Source organism: Callospermophilus lateralis, chromosome 3 (assembly GCF_048772815.1).
Source record: "Callospermophilus lateralis isolate mCalLat2 chromosome 3, mCalLat2.hap1, whole genome shotgun sequence".
Lineage (NCBI taxonomy): Eukaryota > Metazoa > Chordata > Mammalia > Rodentia > Sciuridae > Callospermophilus > Callospermophilus lateralis.
Window position 1 is genome coordinate 4,888,723 of NC_135307.1, and position 24,361 is coordinate 4,913,083.

Below are 24,361 nucleotides of genomic sequence, written 5' to 3' on the forward strand. Positions count from 1 at the left end.
GGACACTCACAAGCCCACGTGGGTTTTCCTGGCAGAAAGGACTAGTGTGGACTCGTCTGTTCCAGAGATCCTAGTGCAGTGGCCAGCAGGTCTAAGCCTGACCGACAGACTCTGCAGGGAGACTGGTCCAGCCCCGTCCCTGTGTTCACATGTGGTCCATGCAGGCTCTCTGCTACTGCAACAGCACTGAGTAGCTGCCCAGGAACTTGGGGGGGGCCTGCAAAGCCTTACTCTCTAAAGAGAATGTGTGTGTCCCCACCGGGCACAGGGGTGTATACCTTGATCCCAGCTGTACGGGAGGCTGAGGCAGGAGGATCAAAAGTTCAAAGCCAGCCTCAGCAAAAGTGAGATGCTAGGCAACTCAGTGAGTCCCTGTCTCAAAATAAAACAGGACTGGGGATGTGGCTCAGTGGTCAAGTGCCCCTGAGTTCAAGCCCATGTACCCCCCTTGCCCCCCCCCCAAAAAAAAGAGAATGCATGTGTCCCAAGGGCAGAGAAGATGGTTGTAGTTTAGAGAGCGCCCATGGGGGCTATAAAGGTCATGTTGCTCAGAGTTCCCAGCCTGGTGACAAGGATGAGGTTCCATCAAAGAGGTAAGAAGTCAGGTAAGATACAATTCTTCTGCAGTGATGGAATGGTATCAAATCTGAAGTGTCACAAGGCCCATTTTTATCTCAGCTGAACCCACCTGGTGAAGAGTCTGATGGACGAAGACACAGCTATTTACAATGGCTTCCCGATGTGACGGGGGCTGGGGCAGCTTATCATACACCACGGGCATGTAATCTGGAACAATGTAGTTGGGCTTCTCCAGGTCCATTTTACTTGTGAACTCCTTGCCAACCTGGTACAGTGCTTCAGTGGACCAGTCACCAAACCAATTCAACACACACCTGGAAAAGGTGCCCGTGTCTCAAACGGCCACCAGGAGCAGGTCTGCCTTGAAGGGATACCAACTATTCTGACCCAGACCCAGGAGAGGACCAGCATACCTGTTGAAAAGGGCTGGCGAGGTGGCTGCGCGGTCCTTGAGCCCCTCAGAGGACGGGTTCATGGTGAACACCACATGCAGGTTGCGGATGACCTGGCTGGTGAACCACTTGTAGAGCTCCTCGTGGGAGTCCAGCATCAGGCCCTCCTTCTGGGCCCCCTCTTTGCACTGTGTCATCAGAGTGGCATACTCGTCTCCTTCAAAGAGACCCGGGACCTGGGGAGCAACGCGGCACTGACTTGCTGGCCTCCTAGTGCCAGCTACTAACGGGCGATGGGGCCCAGCTCATGGCTCTTACCTCTCCATTGGCCAGAAGGGTGTTCATTCGCTCCAGGAATCCAGAATCTAAGACATTGGATTCGTCCATTATGAATGCGATCTTCTCATTTTTGCAGCCAGAACGTCTCAGTACTGTCCGAAGATCTTCATCAAAATCCTCCCCCGTGTACTTTCTATGGACCTACAGAAGCAGTGGGCAAGTTAGGTCCACCTAACTCAGGGCTTTACCAGGAATCAGGAATCCGTTGCTGGATTAAAGGCTACTATCCAGACCCACCTTGATCTGGTATACACTCAAGCCGTTCATCCAGGCGACGAACCGAGACAGGGTAGTTTTTCCTGCTCCACTAACACCAATCAGAAGCAAGTGTCCTTGAGGTTGACGGAATATTCTGAAACATTATCAGAGCTGATAAATTTTAGGTTTCCATGCCTCATTCCTCTTTTTTTTTAAAAATATATTTTAGTTGTAGATGGACACAATGCCTTTACTTATTTATTTACATGAGGATCAAAGCTGGTGCCTCACAAGCGCTAGGCAAGCGCTCTAACACGTAGCCCCAGCCCCAGCCTCCTCAGTCCTCACACTTCTGCTGGCCTAGCATGCATGGGGCCCTGGGTTCAATCCCTAATCCACAACAATTAAAAACAGAATAATAGTTTAGAACAAGTAAGCTGGACTTAGAAAGATGACAAGGGGGAAGGTGCCTGGCAGAAAGGACTGAGGTGGAGGTGGGGGAGGACAGCACGAGGCCTGGTACAATGCCACACTGGGTCAAGAGCAACTGAGGCGAGGAGCTGGCAGGCACCATCGAGAGACCCACCTGTCAATCCTGAGCACGTGGTCCAGCACCTCATTGAACAGGACCAGAGGAACGTCAAGTTCTTCTTCATAGAAGACTTTCAGCCTAGCTTTGACATAATCTCTTAATTCTTCTTGGTCTACTGGGATATAATCCTATAAAAAAGTTAACATACAAATCATTTAGAGGAAATCATCTGAGTTATTAAAACAAAGTCAACTGTATTTCCTTGACTATGAAGAAACTTGAAAAACATGCTGCAAAAGATAATAATTTTTACAACCCAGCAACAAAACTCTGAGTAGATCCCTTCCTTTTGCCCTGTCTACTTATCTATCCATCATACTGGGGATTGAACCCAGGGGTGCTCTGCACTGAGCTATATTCCCAGACTTTCTAAGTGTTTATTTGAAGACAGGGTCTCACTAAGTTGTACAGGCTGGCCTCAAACTCGTGATCCTTGTGCCTTGGTTTCCTGAATTGCTGGGATTACAGATGTACGCCACTATACGGGCTTTTTGAATCTATTATTGATTTACCTACCTATCTATCAATCGATCATACCAGGGATTGAACTCAGAGGCACTTGACCACTGAGCCACACCCCAAGCCCTATTTTGTATTTTATTTGGAGACAGGGTCTCTCTGAGTTGCTTAGCCCCTCACTGTTGCTGAGGATGGCTTTGAACTCACGATCCTCCTGTCTCAGCTTCCCCGGCCGCTGGGATTACAGGTGTGTGCCATTGTGCCTGGCTAGATATATTTACTTTTGAATCTGCAGAGAAAACTAAGATTTACTGAAAGTCATCAAGACTTAAATATGTTAAGAGATATACTGTGATCAGGGAGAGAAAAACACTACTACAAAAATGCTGGTTCCATGCAAATTGGTAAAGAGACACTATAATCCCTATCAGAATCTCAGTGGTGGTGGTGGTGGTGGTTTTGGGACAAGCTAATTCCAGGTTTCCTTTGCAGGAGGAAAGGGCTGAGAATGGCCAAGTTCTCCTGGAGGAGCAGCAGGTGTGGGTGCCTGTCCTCTCTGATAGGCGTACTGCCATCCTGAGGACAAAGTGGTGTTGGCACAGAAAGAAACAAACAGAGCAGGGGAAGAGGATGGAGCCTCAGAACAGACCCCTGCACAAAGGAAACTGTTGAGATGGGTGACACTGCAGAGCAAGGAGTACGCAATAACAGTCTGAGACAACAGCTGTCTACGAGAGAAAGACTGAAGATGGGTCCCTAGCTCATGCCACACCCTAACTCAATCAGAGACAAATTAGGGGTTGAAATTATAAACCTTGAAGAATGTTCTTCAAAAGACCTTGAGAGAAAGAGGAAGAAAAAAGCCACTAGGAAGTGTTTCCTGTCAATGAAAAAGGACGAGGACTGGTGTCTAGAATCATGTGAAGCTCCAGGGACCCTGCTCGGAGGGATCTCCCTGTTTCTGGTTTGTTAGGCCTCTACCCAGCACGCCTTCCCTGACCTCAGGGGCCTGTTGTCTTCAGGAGACAGGGGCTTGCTATGTTAATCTTCTGTAGAGAAAAGAGACAATTCAAAGCTGCTCTGGAAATGTCAACTCCAATTAGCATACGGAGTCTTTCACACCAACCATTCACAACTGCCCGAGCAGTGCGAGCAGAGTGAAAGCACTGTGGTGGTGAGAGGGATTCTCTGTGGTAGTATGCAGTAGACCCGATGCTCCTTGCTGCCCACCGTGGGGCAGGACGCAGTGGGGGCCAACCTCAGAGTGGGCATTGCTATTTTTTTAAAAAAAATATATATATACTTTTAGTTGTCAGTGGATGTTTGTTTATTTGCGGTGCTGAGGATGGAACCCAGTGCCTCAGATATGCTAGGCAAGTGCTCTACCACTGAGCCCCAGCCCCAGCCTGGCACTGCTGTCTGGATAGGGTATTGCTACCTTGCCCAGGCTGGCCCTGCACTTGCGGTCTTCCTGCTGTGGCCTCCTGGGTAGCAGGGATCCCTGTGCCTGGTGAGGAAGGAAGTACGTGTGAGATAGTGCCTGTTACCTTTGACAGCCAGTTGCTGTACAGGATGGGCCGGTTCATGGCTTTCTCCTTGTCTATGTTGGGAAAGTGCTTCAGGGCAACCATGTCGATGTTCTCATCAGTCCAGCGACGCTCCTCATCTTCCACAAGCCTGTGGGTAGGAGAGCAGCATGTGGGGAGCAGCTGGAGGCCCCAGCAAGAAATACCAGGTGTGGGGGGCACGGTGCAGTCTTTACCATCTGATCAGTTACCACAGGGAGGAGCCCAGGACTCTGGGACTCAGGGCGGCTTAAACAAGCTCAATTTTCCCCTTCCTCACCCCTTTTGTTCCCTCAGTATTGGGGGAACCCAGAGCCTCAGGCACTGATCTCTCTCCTTAGCTCTTTTTATTTTAAAAATAAGTCTCATTGTCTAGGCTGGCCTCAAACTTGCAATCCTCCTGCCTCAGCCTCCCTATCAGCTGGAATTACAGGCATGTGCCTCTATATCAGGCAGATTTTGACATTAATATGAAAACCCTCAGAACTATGGCACCACCATTACATTAAAAAAAAATTCCACTAAAAACATTTAATTCCAAGGTAGTTTAAGAAAAGAAAATATATACAAATCCTGGTTTGGGAATGCAAAAATATAATTTTTTTTTTTTTTTTTGAGATGAGAAATGAGGGAGAGGTTTCTCCCTATGCTTCCCAGGCTCGTCTCAAACTCAGACTCATGCAACCCTTCCACCTCAGTCTCCTGAGTAGCTGGCACTGCAGGTGCACGTAACTGTTCCTACCTCAAATCTGGTTCTAAGCTTGCTAAAAATAAATGCTTGGGCTGGGGATATAGCTCAGCTGGTGGAGTGTTTGCCTTGAATGCACAAGGCCCTGGGTTCAATCTCCAGCACTGCAAAAAAAAAAAAAAAAAAAAAAAAAAGCACGGTCACAAGAACTCCAAGCAGTGGAGAACGGAACCAACAGAAGCCTTGGCTTCCCTTACCTATCCTGGAAGAGACGGAGGGCTTCATGGGCCCAAATCCGGATGAGGCCTTCAACAGGCAGCGTCTCCAGGGGCCGCAGTGCTTCAAAGATACCTCTGACCCACCTGGTCATTTCACGGGGTGAATAGATATAGTGGGGTTGTGTATCCTGAGTGAATCTCTCCTGTGGGAATGAGAGAAATGGAAGTTGCATGTAAGCATTTAAGACGTGGAAAAGCGGCTACAGGTAAAATGCTATAAAACATTTTTATATTAAAGACAAAGGATCTAGACCCTGGGATACTTAAGGATGCGCTGGTAAACAACCTTAAGGCTGGAACACCTGGGATGGGGATGTGGCTCCATGGCAGAATGCTTGACCAACACCTGTGACATCCTGGGTTCCATCCCCAGCACTGCAACTCGCCCCCAGTGAGTTGAAGCCACTATCAGAATAAAGGTAGAGCCAAGCTTCTCACTTTATGTTAAAACATGTTTAAAGATCTAAATCTTTAAAAATAAATAACAACAAAATTCTTCTAAAAATACTCAAAAACCAAAATATTGGGAAAAAAATATTTGCAGTCCAGGAAAGGGAAGAGCTAGGCACATGGCACCCACCCATCAGCCAGCACCTCGGGAGCTGAGGCAGGAGGACTGCAAGCTGGAAGCCAGCCATAGCAACATAAGACAGACCCTGTCTCAGAATAAAACAAGGGTAGGGGACGTAGCTTAGTGATAAAACACCCCTGGTGGAAACCCCTGTACTGCCAAAACCAGAACCAGAACCAGAGGGCACCAAGAGCAAGACAGACACACCAGTGGAAACCATGTGGCCAGTCACCACTTGTTAAAGGGCAGCCCGGGAAGGCTTAATAGACGTGCAAAAGCAGATCATAAAAACCACCTCTTGTTAAAGGGGCAAAGAACTTTTCTTAACCTTTTTTTTTTTTTTTTTGGTACTGGGGATTAAACTCAGGGGCACTCGACCACTGAGCCACATCCCCAGCCCTATTTTGTATTTTATTTAGAGACAGGGTCTCACTGAGTCACTTAGTGCCTCACTTTTGCTGAGGCTGCTTTGAACTCACTATCCTCCTGCCTCAGCCTCCTAAGCTGCTGGGATTACGGGCGTGCGCCACCACTGCTCCCAGCAACAACTATTTTTTTTAAATATATATTTTAGGTGTAGATGGACACAACATAATGCCTTTATTTTTATGTGGTGCTGAGGATTGAACCTGGGTCCTGCCCGTACTAGGCGAGTGCTCTACTACTGAGCCACAATCTAAGCCCCAACAACTATTTTTTAATGTTGACAAGAGTGGGAGGTAGAGAGAGAGGTGCAGCTAGTGTTGAGTGTAGTGGACCGTGTCAAGAGCATCTGGTGAATATACAGACACAACATTCAGGTACAAGCAGACGTGTGGTTCAAAGTGGACAGATCCTTCCAGAAACCTTGGCATAGCCACTTTCACAATGGGCCAGGCAGGAATGCGTTAGCCACCTCAGTACCTGCGTAGAATGGCTTTGATGCCTGACCTTGCACAGGGTCTGCTGGCTCACCCAGAGATCTGAACAAAGCCCAGTTGTTCCAGGTTCTTCAACTACGAAAGACTTGGAGGAGCAGACTCCACCTACCTGGGACATGGTGTAGAACTCCACCATGGCAGCAGTGAGTGGCTCCGCGTAGGTCCGCAGGGAAGGGATGAGCCTCAGCATGGCGCGGTTGAAGGTGCCATAGATCTGTGTCAGGGAGGCAGGCCCCGGGTAATCCACATACACGACAGGCACGTGCCTTAAGAACCTACGCAGGGAAGGCGAGGCTCAGCAGCTCTGCTTGAGTGGCAGGTGACTGAGGCAGGGCCGCATGCTGCTTGGGTTGGGGTCCAACACACCCCGGTTGGCACAAAAGACTTTACAAAGAATCAAGCCAAGATGGAAAATTCAGGCTGATTTCAGCCTTGCCTTTGTCCTATAGATGGTGTAGGGCAGCTCGTCACCACCCAGAAGGTCGAAGCAGTTTTTTGTGGGGTGTTGGGGGCTGAATCCAGGCTGTGCATGCACTAGGCAAGGGCCCCACCACCGAGCTGTAGCCCAGTCCTGGTGACTGCATCTGTACCATGCCTCCAGCAGCTCCAGCACAGAGCCAGAGACCTGGAGGAAGCCTGTGGCAAGCCACCTTGTCACCTTTACAATCCAAGCCAAAGTTTTGTCGGGCCACATTTATGGGCCTCCAGCAACTGGTGTGCAAGCAGCCAGAGTGGTGTTACCTGTGCGAGAGGGGCTTTCTTCCAGGGTCGGTGGGTGGATTACAAGCCCCCACAAATTGGATTCTCTCCAGCTTCACCCATGTTTGATCTGAGGTGCGGTAAAAGCCTCCATGCTCCACCATCTGAGGAAAGGGCATGAAATATGTCAGAGCAGCATGCGAAGCAGAAATGCAGAGGGGAAGAGAGGCCGTGGGCAGGGACAGACCTGTCTGATGAAGGATATGACCCTCTGTGTCCCGTATTTATCCATATCTGGCAAGTTGATTTCGTCACAGAACAGTACCAGCCACTTTCCAAGCTGCACAGGAGCCAAAACGACCCCATTGGGTGTGCGCCTGTACTCGCAGTAGTGGTCGAATGTCTTCAGGAGGAGCTCTGGAGTGGTAGCGCTGGAGAAGTTAAGGCCCACGACCTTTGGAAGGGAGGACAAATGAGGTCATGTGACCGTGCCCACATCCCAGCCCCTACAACTCTTGGTGCCCGCCTACTGGTGTAATACCTCCATGTCAGGCAAGGCCCGGAGGGCACTGAAGAGTGTCATGGTCTTGCCAGACCCGGGAGGGCCACAAAGGACCAGCGGCTTATGTTCGGCCAGCCAAGTGTAGAGGAGGGCCTCATGACGGACGGTGTCCAGAGTTGGCACGACAACATCAGGGGCCGCCACCTTGTGTGTCTCCACTTCGATCTGAGGCACCTTGGCCTGCCATGGGGACCACTCTCCACTGATGGACACCTGTACGGGACAGGGGTGCAAGTCACTCTGCAGCCAGCATACCTTTTCCCAATAAGACTGCCCACTTTTACAAAAGCAGAACGCTCAAAATAGGGACAAGTTCAAGGCCAGCCTCAGCAACTCAGCAAGGCAGTAAGCAACTTAGTGGGACGCTGTCTCAAAATGAAAAAGGTTGGGAATGTGGTTCAGTGGTTAAGTGCCTCTGGGTTCAATCCCTGGTACCAAAAAAGGAAAAAGGGACCATGTTAACCTGCACTCCTTTGTACCTGGTGACACTAAGAGGATAAAGTGCTTGTATGCCATGACAAGGTGACATGAAACCCATGCAGGCTGTTCAGGGATGGACTGAGCCCACGCAGCAAGAATGCAGGGAAATCTCCTTTGCTTACCTCATAATCAATGATGGGTATGTTGGGCGCTGTGGGCAGGGGCACAGTCGTGATTCTCCTGATGTATTCACCCAGCTCTGCTCTCATTTTCAGTCGGCTGTCTCCAGACAAGGACCAGAGAATGGCATACACCAGGTATCGCTATCGAAAGAATTAAACCTTCATTAATGACAGCACAGAAAGATAGGTGCTGCGAGCACCGTTAACCATGATACCTCCTAGGACCACTTTGCAGACACTTCCCAGCCCTCATGGAAGCTTGATCCTGGCCTGGAAACAACGCACCCGAGAAGCACCGTTTTGGGCTGGGGCCCTCTAGCCATTGTGACCCGCCCCCCACCTGGATGTAGCGCTCCAGCTGCTCGATCTGCATGGGGAAGTCGGGGTGGTTGGCGTTGTACTGCGCCACGTTGCGGCAGGCCTGGTGCAGCATGGAAAAGAGCGAGCCCAGGCAGCGCAGGCGGGTCAGGTCCATGATGTGCTCGAGCTGGAAGGCGTGCTCCAGTGCCTTGGTGACCAGGCCGTTGGAGGTGAAGTAGGGCTGCATGATGGTCGCTGCGTCCCTCTGGATCTGCAGGAGGGAGAAGGAAGCTTGGCCACCTGCTCAGGTCGCTGGGAGTTTCACCTGTAACCTGGGCCCTGAGAGAGGGTCACATGACTTTGGGGACATGCCCATGACCAGCATGCATTCCTTGGCCCCAGCAATTCCCAAAGCCCTGCTTCCTGGAAACGTGGTTTTCACCACTGGACATGGAAAGGGGCAGTCTTTCCACAATGTGCAGAGAAAAGAGGAAGACTGAAGGGTCTTTAGCTTCTCCCTAAACATCTTTTAGTTTTTGCAGCTGACACAGAGGGACTTCCTCAGAAGCTAGTGTAAGACAGACCTGATTCTGCATAAGTGTGCCTGGCTTGAGTGGAAGCACTGGGAGCGACCACCTACCTCACTGTGCTCCAAGGTCACCACCCCCAACCAACCTGCGGCCTGAGTGGAGCTGGGGCGGGCAGCCCTTTACCTGCAGCATGGGGGAGGCAGCCTCCTCCCCCTCATCCTCTTTGCCCTTGCGCCGACGCTGTGCCTCGTCCTCCCCTTCGTCCAGAGGGATGCTGCGCAAGCGGGCCAGGAAGTTGTTGAAGATCATGTCCGTGCTCAGCACGTCCTCGCTGAACCAGACCATGCCGCAGCGCGACACAGTGGCCAGGGTCGCGTACTTCAGGTCCTGAACCTCAAACATGATTCGCACCTTCAGAGACAAGGTGAAGCAGATTTAAGGACAATTGTGGTGGAAATACGGACATCATAATTCTTTTACCCACACAGAAACTGAACCAGATGATTTATTTAATTTTTCTTCACTTACTTTAAAAATGTCTACCTACAATTCACACTGCCATAATTCACACCCAACCTTCTCTCCACAAAAAAACTAGGCTGGGAAAGGGCAGATCAGACCACAATACCTACAACTCCCTGTCCAGGAGCTCTTGGTGGAAAAGAGGCAGTGATTCCCCAGGGGTGCCGGGCACAGTGAGCAGGCACTGGGCGCTCATCCCACCCAGGTGTTGGCCCACACAGACCAGGAGACAGGAATGTCACTACCTCCATGCACACAAGGGCTGGGTGACCTGCCCAGCCGCCAATGCTAGTAAATGGGTTGAGATTCTGATCAGGCACCTAGTTTCAGAGCCTTGACCCCAGTGCTACGTGGCCTTACAGAAGACCAACCTCTGTCACATCGGGACAGTGCACACAGACTGAGCCAAGGCTGCATGGCCTGGCTTAGCGAGGATGACCACACCAGTCATCCGCACACCGTGAAGTCAGCCGATGCAGTCCCTCACACCCTCATCTGTCCCTTTAGCAGACTCCTCTACACCACCCCTAGTGACAGCAGCTTATCTGGAAGGGCCAAGTTCCAAGACCTCAATGGACAGCCGAGCAGACAGTACTGAACCCCACATGTACCTATGACAAGGCTGAATGCAGAATTAGGCATCGTGGAAGATAACTAACAAAACAGAAGAGTGAGGCCCATAAACTGCAGTGAAGCCGCACAGGGCTTCCAGGTCACTCCAGGAGCTCTCCATTCCCTACTCTCCAGCTGCAGCTGGCCTCTAGCTCTGCACCCAGGCACGCCTCACGTGCAGCCTGCTGCCCAGAGCTGCACCTTGGGGTGCACGCCCTGCAGTTGTGCCCAGGAAGGCTACTCACGTTGGGTGGCAGGCTGAGGCGCTCTCCGTTCGGCAGGGTCAGGAGCTTGTTGTCATCCAGCACTGAGTTCAGGTTCTCCACCCACTCAGGGTCCACGTCACCATCAAAGACGATCCACTGGCGCTTCTGCAGCTCGCCCCGCACATTGTCTATGATCCTGAGAGGGAAGGGTTTTAAACAGCTGTTGACTGGAGGGGGTTTTCCCGTTTACAAATGCTCACCCCACCACGGTTTCTGAAGTGAGCTGAACTTGTTCAGAGCTTGGCTGGGCAAACAAGTCCCCTCTAGAGGCGACACTGAGAACAGTGCGTGGGCCTATTCCCTGGAATGCAAACCAGACCAAGCCAACGTACTTCCTGAGCACATGTGTGAAGAGCCCGTCTGTCCACTCCCTGGTGTTTGGGTCCAGGGTTCCGTAGAGGTGGTCTTTGCTGATGGCCTTGGGGTCGATGATGTGGGCCACGCCCTCCACTCCCTCCAGCCTCTCCAGAGCCTTCAGCAGCACCCGCCAGGCCATGCTCTTACCACTTCCTGAGGGCCCCACCATCATCAGGCCGTGATTTATCTGGGTGATCTGATAGAGCTGGAGAACCTGCAGGGTCAGAGACCAGCACCGTGACCACCCCAGGGAAGGACAGGTCATGCTTCAGCCACTGCTCATGATAGTGAGCAAGAAATGTATCATATGGATCCTTAACAGCAAGTACTAGAGTTCTTCAACTGAAGGAAGCCATATAGACCACATCCACACGGACTTTTCTCAACTGTGGGAGGCCCTCCAGGCTCCTCAATAATCGCACAGCAGATCCCCCAAGGACAACAAGAACAGATGGCGGCCACACCTATAACCCCAGCGGTTCGGACAAAAAGGCAGGAGGTTTCCAAGTTCCATGCCTGCCTGGGCAACTCTTCGTGAGACCCCTCCCCAGCCACGGCCATGGTTTAATTCAGTACAGTGTTTCTCAGGGCGACATATACAACTTGTGTACACAACACAAAGAGGAAGAGAAGAAACCAATACGGAACACAGTCACGTACTCCTCAGCGACTGAAGCTGTTAAACTAGTACTGGAAAATCCCGTGAGTAGGAGTTTTACTGGCTTAAGCAAACTTCCATTAAAATCATGTCTTTGTCCACGTTTTTAGGGAATTAACCATACCACATAAAGGAAATTTCCAGGTTTGCCATCTTGAACAGGCCCTGGGGGAGCGCCTCCCCGTACCCTGAGAGCACATAGCCAACAGCCCTGTACCTTTTCAACCCACATTCCACCAACTTCTTCTCCATCGCCGTACGTCAGGTACATCTCCTGACACACTTTCTTCAGCTCCTCGCGAAGGGCAGTCATCTCACCCCGGTGGTACTGGACGCCAGGGAACACGTCTGACAGGAGGCTGAAGAGCAGTGGGATGTCCTCTGCCACCAGCTTGGGCACCATGGTCTCACAGACACTCTGTATCAGGATCTGTGGGAGGGGCGTGGGGAAGTGTGTTCCCTCAACTCTCTGTCAATCAGTCCACCCCACCATTCTGACATGTGAGTCACAAGAGCGCGCGAGTCAGGACTTAAGAGACACGAAGTCTGAGAGGTCAGAAGGATTTGTGTACAAACCTCTTGTTCAGGTAGATTTTCAGCAATTTCTCCTTCATCGACAGCTTCCCCTCGTTCCTCTTTCTCCCTCTTTATCTTCTGAATTCTCTCCCTCTTCACGTTGCCTGCACTCACCAGCACACTCTTCAAAGCCCGAAGACCAAAGTCATAGTGGCTCTGAGAAGAGAGCTGCTCATCGCATAATCTAAGAAAGAAAGAGAGGCTTTCTTGAAAAGCAGTACACTTCAAGCAATGACAGTATTAAGGGCCAGGGAATCAGAGGCAAATACTTTAAAGCTGTGCCACAAATACAGACAAAAATTCCAGGGCTACATGGGCAAAGGCTGGAACGTGTGTGTGGATCTCTGGGCTACTCACTTAAAGAACGGGACAATTTTGTTGGCGAGAACTTCGGCGGTGCGGAAGCCCTGTGAGTACAACATGACCTGGGCGATCAGTTGCCGGTCAGGCTTGGTCATGGCCAAGCTCCGGAACAGCTTCTTGAGGTTGTCGGGGAGGTTAGAGCGGCCTGCGTAGCCAGGGTTCATGGTGATGAAGATGGCCATGTCCGGGCTCACCTTGACTTGCTTGTTCAGCAGCTCACAAGTGATGGGGGCAGAGGCTGGAATCAGATGATGCCATTAACACTTTTAACACCAAAAAACCTGTGGAAAGTTCTCTAAAAATGGGCAGGTCCCCGGCACTGCAAAACAGTCCCTAAGATGACAGGGCACCCATTCCGCTGGGGCCTTGGAGCCCAAAGCCCAGCATCCTGGGGAGCCAGATGCAGGCTTGGAGAAGGGCTGCTCTGGCTTCCCCACGGCAGCCCACCCGTCCTCAGGGAGACCCATTTGTACACGCCAGGCACACACGAGTGGCATGCAGACACCCAAGGCAGGGAGCTCCTGGCCTGTTCGTGCACCATGACACCAGTGGCAGCAGGACAGCTTAGGAATGGAAATGCAGTACAGAAGGGAATGTGTCCATGCTCTTGCATGCCTGGTGGCTATAGCACGAGGACCACCTCTTCCTAGGGCCCTCGAGTAGTACACACAACCCAGCCCCACTTCCTACCTCTGAACCACTCAGGATTGTTTATTCATGAGTATGACACAGACGTAAGGACCGCTTTGACACTCCTGTGTGTTATTTAGGAGGTCTGGGAATTCTTTGTAAGACAAGTTACCACTATTGTTGAATAACAGGAAACAAAACAGCCTGTGGACCTTGGTAGGGAAACTCATGCCCACCCAATTTTGACATGTTTCTTTCAACATCTGACCCTGATAGTGAGCCTGATGGCAGATCAGATGACACAACGTGGGCCCAAAGGAGCTGGCGGCCTGGCTCCCTGGGATGTGGGCAGGGGGCGAACTGAGAGCTCCTGTGGCAAATGCCGTGTGGGAAAGTTCAGGCCCTGGCCTGGCAGAGGAAGCCCTGCTGCAGGGCATAAGTGTGGGTGGGGTGTGCCCAGCTCCAGCAGTGGCCACGAGCCACTGACACAGAGCCATGGCTCTGTCCCCTTGGTCTCTGGCCTCGGTGCACAACAGGGCCTGAATGGCGTTCTCACGCCAGATCAGCTCACGTCAGAATTCCCTCTACCTGCTCAGAGTGGTTTTTAAAAGGAGGCATCTTACTCTTGTCATAGTTGGGGTTGGAGTGCTCCCGCAGTGCTTCCTGAATGCACTGCACCTGCTGGGACACGGCGGAGAGCATTCGCTCCTCCAGGCGGTTAAACTCGTCAAAGCAGCCCCAGGCGCCCACCTGGCAAAGCCCCACAAAGATCCGTCCCATTGCCTGAAATGGAGGGCAAGAGAGAAGGTGTAACTTTTGTCATGGACTGCCCAGTGCATCCCAGTGTGGCTGTACTCAGAGACTCAGGCTTTCTGGAAGTAGTTAATTTTTGTGATATTGGTGACTGAACTCAGGGATGCTCTACCACTTAGCCTTTAATTTTGAGACAGGGTCTCACTAAGTTCCCAGGCTGGTCTCAAACTTGCCATCCTCCTGCCTCAGCCTCCTGAGTTGCTGGGATTACACACATGTGCCACTGTGCCCAGTTAGGACTGCTGTTCTCATAAGAGGATGGAGATACATAAACTCTCTCTTTCTGTGTGCACCAGAGGAAAGACTGAGGTTCCATTGGGAGGGTGTCTGTCTGCACACCAGGAGGGGCCTCTCCAGGAGCCAAAGCTGCCAGAGCCTCGATCTTGGTGAGAAGAATGGCCTCTGTTGGCTAGGCCGTGCGGCCCATGGTAGTGGTATCCAAGACATCCTGGTCTCAGCGTGGGCTTTACATAGAATATTGGCTCTGGAAACTGGTCCAACCTTGGGCAGGTCAGGCATTCCTGAAAACTAGAGTCTCAGCCGCCTACTGAGGTGGTTGAGGGTGAGGTCCGAGTCTCACTGAGGAAAGGGGCCAGCACCTACAGACAGCATGACCACTGTGCAGGTGGACCAAGTTCTCCTCCTGTGCCCAAAAGCTCCCACTGACAAAGCAGATATTTTTGTTCTACTACTTTTTGTTTCTCACACATAATAATGTTTATTTCCAGACACAGAAGCTTAGCATTTCTGGATAAATGACAAACATTTAACTTTGAGAACATGAAGTTAGAAATCAACTTCAAAGCACAGTTGGATTCCTCCAACACTGAAACAATACCTGTCCCTATTGGACTCGGAAAACCATAAAAAAATCACACTGAGTTGCAAGGCTGGTGGCTCTGAGAAGCCAGATTCAGTGTTCCCATGTGACCCCTTCAGGACATTTGATTTTAGGTGGATCTGATAAAGCTTCTCACCTGGAAGTCAAAGGTTTCATCGCAGTTGAAAACTAAAACAAACCGTCCAAGTTGATGGCCCAAAGCCTTGACGGACTCTGTTTTCCCAGTTCCAGCAGGACCTATTATTTGAAGAAAAGTAGTTGAGTACTTGAATTGCTACTTAATGGGAATATAACTTTAAGAGAAGAGTAAAAACTAACTTTTTGTTGTTGTTGTTTTGGTGGTATTAGGCTTGAACTGGGGGGATTTCTACCACTGAGCTACATCCCAAGCCCTTTTTAAGTTTGCCTAGGCAGGCTTTGAATTTGTGATTCTCTTGCCTCAGCCTCCCAAATTGCTGGGGTTATAGGTGTGTGCCACCATGCCTGGCAAAGCAATTCACTTTAAAAGTAAAAGCAGATACAACAAAGACAAACAAATTTAAGTTTTCAGAATGTACTAACTGTGTAATTAAGAAATATATCCAAATCCCTAGCTTAGCCTTTTAAAATTATGACTACCACATGATTCTTTCTATCCAGGTTTATGGTAACTTACCAAATGGGGAACCCCCCAGCCTGGCCTCCAAGGCTTGTGTCATCGTCAAGTAGCAGCGATCAGTGAGAGGGGTCTGGACCAGCTTGTCCTGAACACCCAGGTACTCAAAGCCATAGTTAAATTTGGCATTTGCCATTTGAATTGACAACTGCTGTAACACATCAGTTTGCTTAGGGTCAAAGTAAAATCGCATCTGGCTGAGCCATTCAAAAGATTTGGCGTTGTCAATCTTGCTTTTTATCAAAGACCTGGTGACATCTCTCTGGTGAACCAACTCTGTTATCTGAGGAAATAAACGTTTGGCATAAGATAAAGTAACACTCAAACCAAGCATTCTCTGGATTATTTGCTAAATTTAAATTGGGATTCTATGTCCAGTTACAGTGGCTCTCGGTAAATACAACAAAACTCAAGTTCACCTCCAGAGACAATAGCAAAACCTCTTGTGACACGGAATTGAGAGCTAGAGCAAAACAAAGAAACAACAAACAACAATACCCATGCTGATACATAAAAACTGCAACTGGCATAACACAGGGCAGGGGAGCGGCTTTCTCGTGTCTGCCCAAGAGTGGGGCCCACCTGATGGGCTCGGAGCCTGGGAGCTCCCACACTGAGGCGCCCAGCACTGTCTTGGCCACTTCTAAGAGGACATGAGGAGGAGTGACAGACTCTGACCAAGGCCAGGATGCCTCCTGCCTGCAGTCATCTGAGGCTGGAGTACAGCTCAACAGGAGCACAGAGCCAAAGACCCCCGGAGAGCAGGAACATGTCCTCCACTTTTTTGTGACACTGACAGGAATGTGTCCTAGGTGTGTCCTCTTTTGCCTATGTGGATTGAGGTGTGAGGGCGTAGAGGTGAGGAAGAGCCAGGCTCGAGACTCACCAAGTGCTCCAGCTTCCGCCTCCGGAGTGGGGGCTGCTCCATGAGGACCGAGTCTGCCAGCACATTGAGGGTGGCCTCCACGTTGCTCAGCACGGAGTGTAGGGGTGCAGCATCCCCACCGCCTCCAACGTTGCTCAGGGCACTCTCCACATTTTCAGACCAGGCAATCTGGGCTGACAGCACCACAAGCTGGGCCTGGCAGAAACACGACACAGGTCCACATAGTTGTTTTTTTTTTTTTTTTTTTTTTAATATTTATTTTTTTATTTGTAGTTAGACACAATACCTTTGTTTTATTTTTATGTGGTGCTGAGGATCAAACCCAGGGCCCTGCACGTGCAAGGTGAGTGCTCTGACGCTGAGCCACAACCCCAGCCCTTGGTTTGTTTTTTTGAGAGAAGGTCTCGCTTTTGCTCAGGCTGGCAGAGTTCATGGGCTCAAGTGATCCTCCCACCCCAGCCTTTGGCTTTCCAAAGGGTCACCTGTAAAGTCAGGCAGCGCTTTCATCCACAGTTTACCTGATATTTATCAATCCATGTGATGTAGGTATTTGGATCAATTGATGTTGCTTTACCAAAAATCTCTACTTCTGTAACAGATTCAGCAAGAAGTTTAGCCAGGGTGACTCTCATTTCCTTTTCCACCAGTGTGAGCCACTCATTGATTTTGGGATGTTCTGTGATAGACACAGGAGTTTTAAACATAACCTGAAATTAAAAAGAAAGAATACGAATTAGGATGTGCAAAGATATGAGAGCAGTTTTCTAAATCTGAAATGTAAATTGTCCTACCTCTTCTCCTTCTCGGGATGAAATGCCCAGGACCACAGAGTTATCTTCATTGAGGATGATGCTTGAAACTCCAGCAAACATCTTCTTGAAGTGTTTTTGTAGTTTAGCTACATTCTTGCTATTTCCAATGATTTCAAGCAAATCTTCATCACCCACAAAATAGAACCTAAAATTAAATAGCATTTAAGTGGCTATTATTATTTGTACAAAAGTTAGGAAAAGTTTCAAATTGTAGGAAGACAAAGAAGATGTGGCTACTAGTAGAAAAATCTCCACCTTGAATTCAGATTATATCCCAACTTCTTTTAGCCCTCAGCAAAAGATATATGCATCTATTCAGTAAGATTTAAGAAATAATTCAATGCCATTTACCCTTACTTCATCAAGTCATTTTTTAAAAAAAAAATCTGCTCTAGTCATTGTAAGAAAATTGTTCATAAAAAAGAACCACCACGGGCTGGGGATGTGGCTCAAGCAGTAGCGCGCTCGCCTGGCATGCGTGCGGCCCGGGTTCGATCCTCAGCACCACATACAAACAAAGATGTTGTGTCCGCCAAAAGCTAAAAAAAAATAAATATTAAAAAAAAATTCTCTCTCTCTCAAAAAAAAAAAAAAAAAAAAAAAAAAAAAAGAAAAACCACTTAGAAACAATTAGAGTCCTCGGAGGGATGCAAGCTGCCGAGGGGAAATGAGAGCCCCTGTGAAGCCTGACAGAGCTGAGGAAGAGACTTGATTGAGAGTGCCACTAGAAGTCACTGCATGTGAGCTGACTGGTGTTCATTCGAGGACTACTGGGTAACAAAACTGACAACACTCAAGCCCAGAAGGAAAAGCACAACTGAAACCCACTCCATTTCAGTCTGAGTCAAAGCAAGCACCTTACCTGGGGAAAGAGGATCGCTCTCTTTCCAGGTACTCTCCCAGTGCTTTCTGGATCTTTCCTAGCAGGTCTGCCAGCCTTTCCAGAGAACGCTGCACTCCCTGGATGTTCAGAACATCCATAACAAGGGGAGACTTGGACACTTTTTTCATCAGCGCCAAGAATTCCGTGCTGATGCTATGGACAAAGTTAAAAGACAACACATGTGTCAGCCTCTATGGAGGGTGCTTTCCAGCAAAAACTACCAACACCTGGCCCCGGTTAGAGGTCATACCTCTGGAAACGCTGGGTTTCCACGGGTAACAGGTGTTTGATGTCTGCGCTGCCTGTGAAGATGCCTTCCAGGTAGACCCATCGCCTCTGCACATCAATCCACACGTCGAAGAGAGCCATGATCCGGTTCAACTTGTCTTCCCAGCTCAGGGCATCCTCTTCGAAAACCTGGCAGGTACACAAAAGGGCAAAGCTCATCTGCTGAGCTTTTCACTTATGGATCTGAGAAGACTCACTGAAAAATGAAGACTGGGATCCCAGAAAAGCCATCTGACTGATGTTTTAAAAAACAGGCACCTCGTCAGTGCAGAAGTACAGCAATGGAGGCACAGAGCTCTGCCCAGGGAGCAGGTCTCCCCAGCAACCATACCTTGTAATATGGAGAGAGTTTCATGGCAGACACACTGTTGATGTGCTCCTTGACCTTGTTGAATAGGTCATCCCATCCTCGAATCAGGCGACACTTGTTCTGATAGTTGACCAAGTCGAGTTCGTAAGTATTCCACACTTCTCTTATCTAAATTGAAACCAGGAAAAGGCATGTTATCAGACTGTCTCTGTCTAACTGCCCAGGGACAAGGGTTATGGGGATGTAAGGGACCACAGGTGACAAGGTTTTGTTTCAATGCTCAAGTCTACACCATAGCCTGAACACATCCAATCCTGCTACTGACCTGCTTCAAAAATTCTTCCAGGGCCATCTCTCCCTGTGCCACCAGCAGTACATCCTTGACAATAGCTTCGTTTTTCTGCAAATCGACGTCCCAGATTTGGCCAAGGGTCAGCTCGGAAACCACCCAATTCACATGCAGCCTCTTCATCAGCTGCTTCCAGTGGCGGTCTTTCAGTGCTTCAGATTTCAGCTCGATCACCAGCATGTTCACCTACACGGAGAGCGAACACGGTGCTGGGCGGGTGTGCTTCTGGTGGCCGCCCACTGCCCGTGGCTCTCTGGCCTACCTTCATGTAGCCTTTCAGCAGCCTCTGAACAAACTCGTAGGAGGCGTACTGCCGCAGGCGCGCGGGGAAGCTCTTCAGCTGGTTCAGCAGGCCATCTAAATTTTGTCGAAGCTGTCAGAAGAGACACACAATGATATTTAATTGCTGACATTTCTTTAAATGGTGAAATACTTAAAAATGGTTTTGAAATAAGCTTTACATTAGTCTGTGTGAATAATGTTAATGACACATAGGACATTAAGTGACATCTTATGAACTCTAGTAATTGCTTGCAAGGTTCCTAAAGGAAGTCTGTAACTGATACTACAAAGGAACACACCAAGCAGCTACTTTGACAAGACCTACCTTCCGAGGCTGTACTGAGACCCAGGGCTGCTCCTTCATCTGATCGATTTGCTCCCAGACCTTAGATAGCTCTGACCAAACGCCTTTGAGGTCCTGTAATTCCTCTAAAGCCACCTATGATTAAGAATAGCAAAGCAGTCAAATGGTGGAAAGAGCAAACAGCTCACAACTAACAAAGAAAAAGGAAATCACACCAGACTCTGGCAGGGGTTCAGTGGCAGAGCCGGGCGGAGTGGAACCCCAGCTAGCTCTGTGATCCGTACCTGCACGCGCTCCTCGCTGCCGCTGAGGAGCCCACTGTCGGTCAGCTCCAGCGCCTCCTTGGCCTTGGCGCACTTTTCCCTGTCGTCCTTCAGCCTGCCAAACTTCCCCTCGTATATGGTCAGAGCCTGCAGCGCCTCCTCTGGGCGAAGGTTGCCCTAAGAGAAGCCAGAGCACAGGGAATCTTTGGGAGAGGAAAGCTGTGGCTTATGCGAGGGCTACTGAGCTCCTGGGAATTCCTGACTGAACACGTGCACGGGGGTATGCATTCAACAATCGTCCACGTGGGCCTGTGCACAGGACTGGCTGTGAGTGTACACCAGTGCCTGGGAGGCGGAGGGAGGACAGGGGCCGCTGGCTGGGCGCGCTCAGGCACAGCTCTCGAAGCCAAGGTCTGGCTTTCTCTGACAAACCATTGTTCCCCATGAAGAAAATTAGAGTGGCAGGAGATGGGCCTGGTTCCCCAAGAACAATACAATTAAAGATTTCCTCTCTGAACCCATTAACTCACAGACACAAAGGACAAGTGCAGAAACTATCAGTTTTCTACCAGAGGAGATTCCCACCTCAAACTTAACTCCACCACATTCCTGGCACTTCACCAAGCTGAGGTGATCCACAAGAGAACCTTGCTGCTGATCAACACTCATTCCCCTACTGGAGGGAGCGTTTGTAATGAGCAATGCTGGCCTCAGTGAGAGCAGGTCCTCTGAGACACAAAGTAGAACCTGCAAGGGCCCAGCTGCACACCAGGCCTCTAAACTAGAGGGGCATTCTGGATATCTTAACTTCCTTTCCTTTTTTCCCTATGCTCATCTGTACATCTAAATAGGCAAAACACTGAATTCTACCCCAATAAGCCAAAAATGTCATTATCTACTTTCTGTCACCTTTCTATGAGCACAACCTGCCACTGCCCCTCCTTCAGGTCTCCCTTTACCATCCCCTTCCCAGACACAGCAGTAGCCACTGGCACCTCTGCCACCCTGGCCAGCACCTGCCTCAAGGGACATGCTTTTCTTGTTCGTCATTATTACCTCTCCCCCGACAGGAGCGTGGGGGCTCTTGTCCCTTTCACAACTGCTACACCCTTGCTGCTAGGACGAAGCCTGGAGCGTTGGTGCTCAGTAAACACTGGGACGATGGAGCGCAGGCATGTGGACAGCAACAGAACCTGCCTCCCCACGGCACACGCTGCCTGGCGGCACTGTGAGGCACATCCCCTTTACAGAAACCAAGGTCTGATTTATTTATTTTTAGTACTAGGGATTGAACCCGGGGGTGCTTTACCACATCCACAGCCTTTTTATTTTTTATTTAGAGACTTGGTCTCACAAAGTTGCTTAGGGCCTTGCTAGGTTGCTGAGGCTGGCCTTGAACTTGTCATCCTCCTGCCTCAGCCTCCCAAGCTACTGAAATTACAGGTGTGCATCACCACACGGGGCCCAAATTCTGATCTTTGAGCATGCCTAAAGGAAAAGACTAATTTAAAAACAGAAATTCTTTAGCTCTCAAGACTATACCCTGATTTAAATGATGGTGTCTCTGGGTAATGAGAGGCCCAAGTTGGCTTTTTACTCACCATCTACAAGTATTGGTTTTTTATGCACACCAGGCAAGCACTCTTCCACTGCACTACACCCCAGTTTTGTTTTTTTTGGTACCAGGAAATAAACCCAAGGTGCTTAACCACTGAACCACATCCCCAGTCCTTTTTCATTTATTTTGAGACATGGTCTTGCTAAGTTACTTGGGGCCTTGCTAAGTTGCTGAGTCTAGTCTCAAACATGTAAACCTCCTCCCCTCAGCCTCCCAGGTCACTGGGATTATTGTGTTTTCGAGAGGGGCATCTTGCTAGGTTGCTCAGGCTGCTTTGAGCTCCTGGGCTCAAGCCATCCCCTAACCCAGCCTCCCAAGCAGAGGGCCTACAGGTGCATGCCACCATGCCTGGCAGCAAGTATTGCTTCTTTGTTACAAAAAGGGGGAAAAATTCTCTAGTACTGGCAAGCTAACACACAGCAAAGCTTTCTAAATCTGAAAGAAAGTTCTCCAGATCATGCTGGTGGTCAGCATGGCCTGGTGAGGCTCACTGTGACTGGCTTGGTCTTCTCCCAGTCTGTCAGCAGGTCAGTGGTGCGGCTCTCCACAGCCCGGTCCTCCTGCACGATCTTCATCTGCAGGTTTGCCACCTGCTGCTGGATGGCAGAGTCCTTCCGCCGCATAATGTCATTGAAGGCTCCCCACTCTCCCTCGATGTTGTCAATATAGAGCCAGGAAGGTGGGAACTGAAACCTTTGCTTTTCCAGCAGGCGCTGACCATTGCGGTAGAGCTTTGAAAGTTAAAAGACAAAATGATTTTTTTGCCTTCTACAGTAAGAGAAACTACTGTCAGAGTCCCATCACAGAGAAGACATTTTGAGCTAGAGAGCATAAAAGATCACAACTTGTTCTTGTACAACCTTCCAGCCTGATTACTGTGGTCAGAGGGCAGCATGCCCTGGGAGTCCAACATGGCTGACTAGTTACTGCACCTAGTTGTACCCAGAGGGCCTGAACAGGACATGAGAGCAGACAGGGGCTAAGCCTCACTCCATTCCAGAATCTAGAAAGGATATTCGAGTCTAGTGACTTGAAAGCAACTGCATCAAATTGAAGAGAAAAAGCAAACAAAAATCCAGTTGTTCTCAAACCCTGTGTGCATGGGAATCACCTGCAGAACTTTTAAAAATGCAGACTCCCAGGATGGTAGCCTCAGCAATGTATTTTAACAAGCACATCAGGTGGTTAGGACAGGACAGTCTATGGACCATATGTAAAAAAAATGTGCTTTAAGAGTCAAGTCAGAACGTTCCCTTGGAACGCAAAACATTACAAAACTCAAACTCAACTAGTGTCTTTGCTCGAGACGTTAACTATCTGCAGAGCTCACCTCCACTTGCTTCTCAAATTGCTTGATCTTCCGCTTCAAAGACTGCACATAGGTGATGAAGGTCACTGCGTCAGAGGTGCTGGCGGTGTCCACAGAGTGCTGCTCCAGCTCTTGGCGAGACTGTTCAGAGAGAGGGCTGCATTTACCCCTGGCCAAGACTCCCACCAGCCTAGTTACATGCAGAATCTACCTCCTCACCTTTGAGATCTGGGAATGGAATTCGGTCATGTTTGAGCCCAGCATCTGCCCAAATTTGCTCAGAACCTCTTTATGCCAGGAGTCATACTTCAAGTTCACCTTAGACTGCACCTGGGGTGAAGCAGCACACAGCAGCAGGTCAGCAGTTGAACAGCAGTGTTGATTCCCAGGTATCCCGGCACTGTCAAGAACACCTCAGGCTCACCTTGCCATAATCTATAACCACTGGTCCAAACTCCTTCTTGGTTTCTGCATTGTCAAAGGTCCCCCTGGCCTTCCTTATCTGGACCAAGAGGGCTTGCCACTTGTTGAGATCTTCGCCCAGCCTGTTGTAGATGTTCTCAGCCTGCATGTCCCATAGGCACTGATACTGGAGCCAGACCTGCAGGAAGAATGAGGTCAAACACTACTGCTCCGTCGTCCAGAATGACGAGACAGTCCCTTCACATTCCATAAAAAGATCCACATGTTCTCAGCATTAGAAAAACTCACATGCTCAGAACTTTGATATCAAAAAAAGTATAAAATTTACTGTTCTTGAACATCACAGTTAAAACCGAAAAGTACTTGTCCCAGTTTTACTTTTTTGCTTTAAAATTAGTAAATGTTACCTATTGTCCCACATTAGGGACTGCTGAGATCCTTCAGCTCTACACTCTGTGTCTCCTACTCTGAAGAGTCTTGGAAGACTCTAGAGCATAAGTAGGTGAAGTCCAGAAAGGCCTCCTACCTTGACGTACTGCTCGACCTCAGTCACGATGCCCATGACAGCAGAGTAGGACTCCTCCAGGGCGACAGGGCCGTCGGGCATGCGCGTTAAAGCATTGCGGTAGAACTTCTCCTCCTCAGTCAACTCGTAGTGCACGCCCACCTGAGCAACAAGCCACAAGTGAAGCCAAGCAGTATGCAGTAGAACTCCCAGAACCAGAAGGCCACAGGACAACGGGGGTGACCCTGCTGTGACTTGTGATATGTACTTCATGTGACAGGAAGACTCCAATAGAGAGAAGAACCCAGGGAAAGGAAACAGGAGCTAGTGCACTGAACAGGGCTGACTTCAGTGTGTCAAGTTTGGAGACAAACAAGAGAAAAATGCAAATAGAATTGCAGTTACTTAAACCCAGAAGCACAACAAGAAGGATCCTAAAGATCACAGGTAGACTCCTTGAGGGGCAGGGCCAGCATGCACAGCTTGGCTCTGATTAGCTGGACATTACCAGGTTTTGGGCTAACCACTGACAAAATTTCAAACTATATCAGTTAACTACTTG

General features: G+C 49.6%; 1 protein-coding gene across 2 annotated transcripts in view; it reads right to left on the bottom strand.

Moving 5' to 3' along the window:
* Nucleotides 1-24,361, bottom strand: part of Dync1h1 (dynein cytoplasmic 1 heavy chain 1) — a 65,369-nt gene that overhangs the window by 16,694 nt on the left and 24,314 nt on the right. For both annotated transcript variants that reach the window (XM_076849633.2, XM_076849632.2), the window contains exons 12-48: nt 23,821-23,961; nt 23,296-23,472; nt 23,091-23,201; nt 22,893-23,012; nt 22,054-22,293; nt 19,966-20,121; nt 19,703-19,816; nt 19,358-19,468; nt 19,072-19,281; nt 18,768-18,914; nt 18,399-18,565; nt 18,128-18,301; nt 17,245-17,410; nt 16,972-17,160; nt 16,454-16,648; nt 15,568-15,850; nt 15,049-15,149; nt 13,882-14,041; nt 12,623-12,866; nt 12,266-12,449; nt 11,907-12,119; nt 11,007-11,245; nt 10,654-10,810; nt 9,458-9,685; nt 8,785-9,015; nt 8,445-8,585; nt 7,822-8,055; nt 7,528-7,734; nt 7,323-7,444; nt 6,691-6,856; nt 5,070-5,233; nt 4,107-4,236; nt 2,095-2,228; nt 1,548-1,662; nt 1,290-1,451; nt 993-1,207; nt 689-893 (exon numbers count right to left, since the gene is read on the bottom strand). In XM_076849633.2, coding sequence (XP_076705748.1) covers nt 689-893; nt 993-1,207; nt 1,290-1,451; nt 1,548-1,662; nt 2,095-2,228; nt 4,107-4,236; nt 5,070-5,233; nt 6,691-6,856; nt 7,323-7,444; nt 7,528-7,734; nt 7,822-8,055; nt 8,445-8,585; nt 8,785-9,015; nt 9,458-9,685; nt 10,654-10,810; nt 11,007-11,245; nt 11,907-12,119; nt 12,266-12,449; nt 12,623-12,866; nt 13,882-14,041; nt 15,049-15,149; nt 15,568-15,850; nt 16,454-16,648; nt 16,972-17,160; nt 17,245-17,410; nt 18,128-18,301; nt 18,399-18,565; nt 18,768-18,914; nt 19,072-19,281; nt 19,358-19,468; nt 19,703-19,816; nt 19,966-20,121; nt 22,054-22,293; nt 22,893-23,012; nt 23,091-23,201; nt 23,296-23,472; nt 23,821-23,961 — 6,453 coding nt within the window. The remainder of the gene's footprint in view (nt 1-688; nt 894-992; nt 1,208-1,289; nt 1,452-1,547; nt 1,663-2,094; nt 2,229-4,106; nt 4,237-5,069; nt 5,234-6,690; nt 6,857-7,322; nt 7,445-7,527; nt 7,735-7,821; nt 8,056-8,444; nt 8,586-8,784; nt 9,016-9,457; nt 9,686-10,653; nt 10,811-11,006; nt 11,246-11,906; nt 12,120-12,265; nt 12,450-12,622; nt 12,867-13,881; nt 14,042-15,048; nt 15,150-15,567; nt 15,851-16,453; nt 16,649-16,971; nt 17,161-17,244; nt 17,411-18,127; nt 18,302-18,398; nt 18,566-18,767; nt 18,915-19,071; nt 19,282-19,357; nt 19,469-19,702; nt 19,817-19,965; nt 20,122-22,053; nt 22,294-22,892; nt 23,013-23,090; nt 23,202-23,295; nt 23,473-23,820; nt 23,962-24,361) is intronic.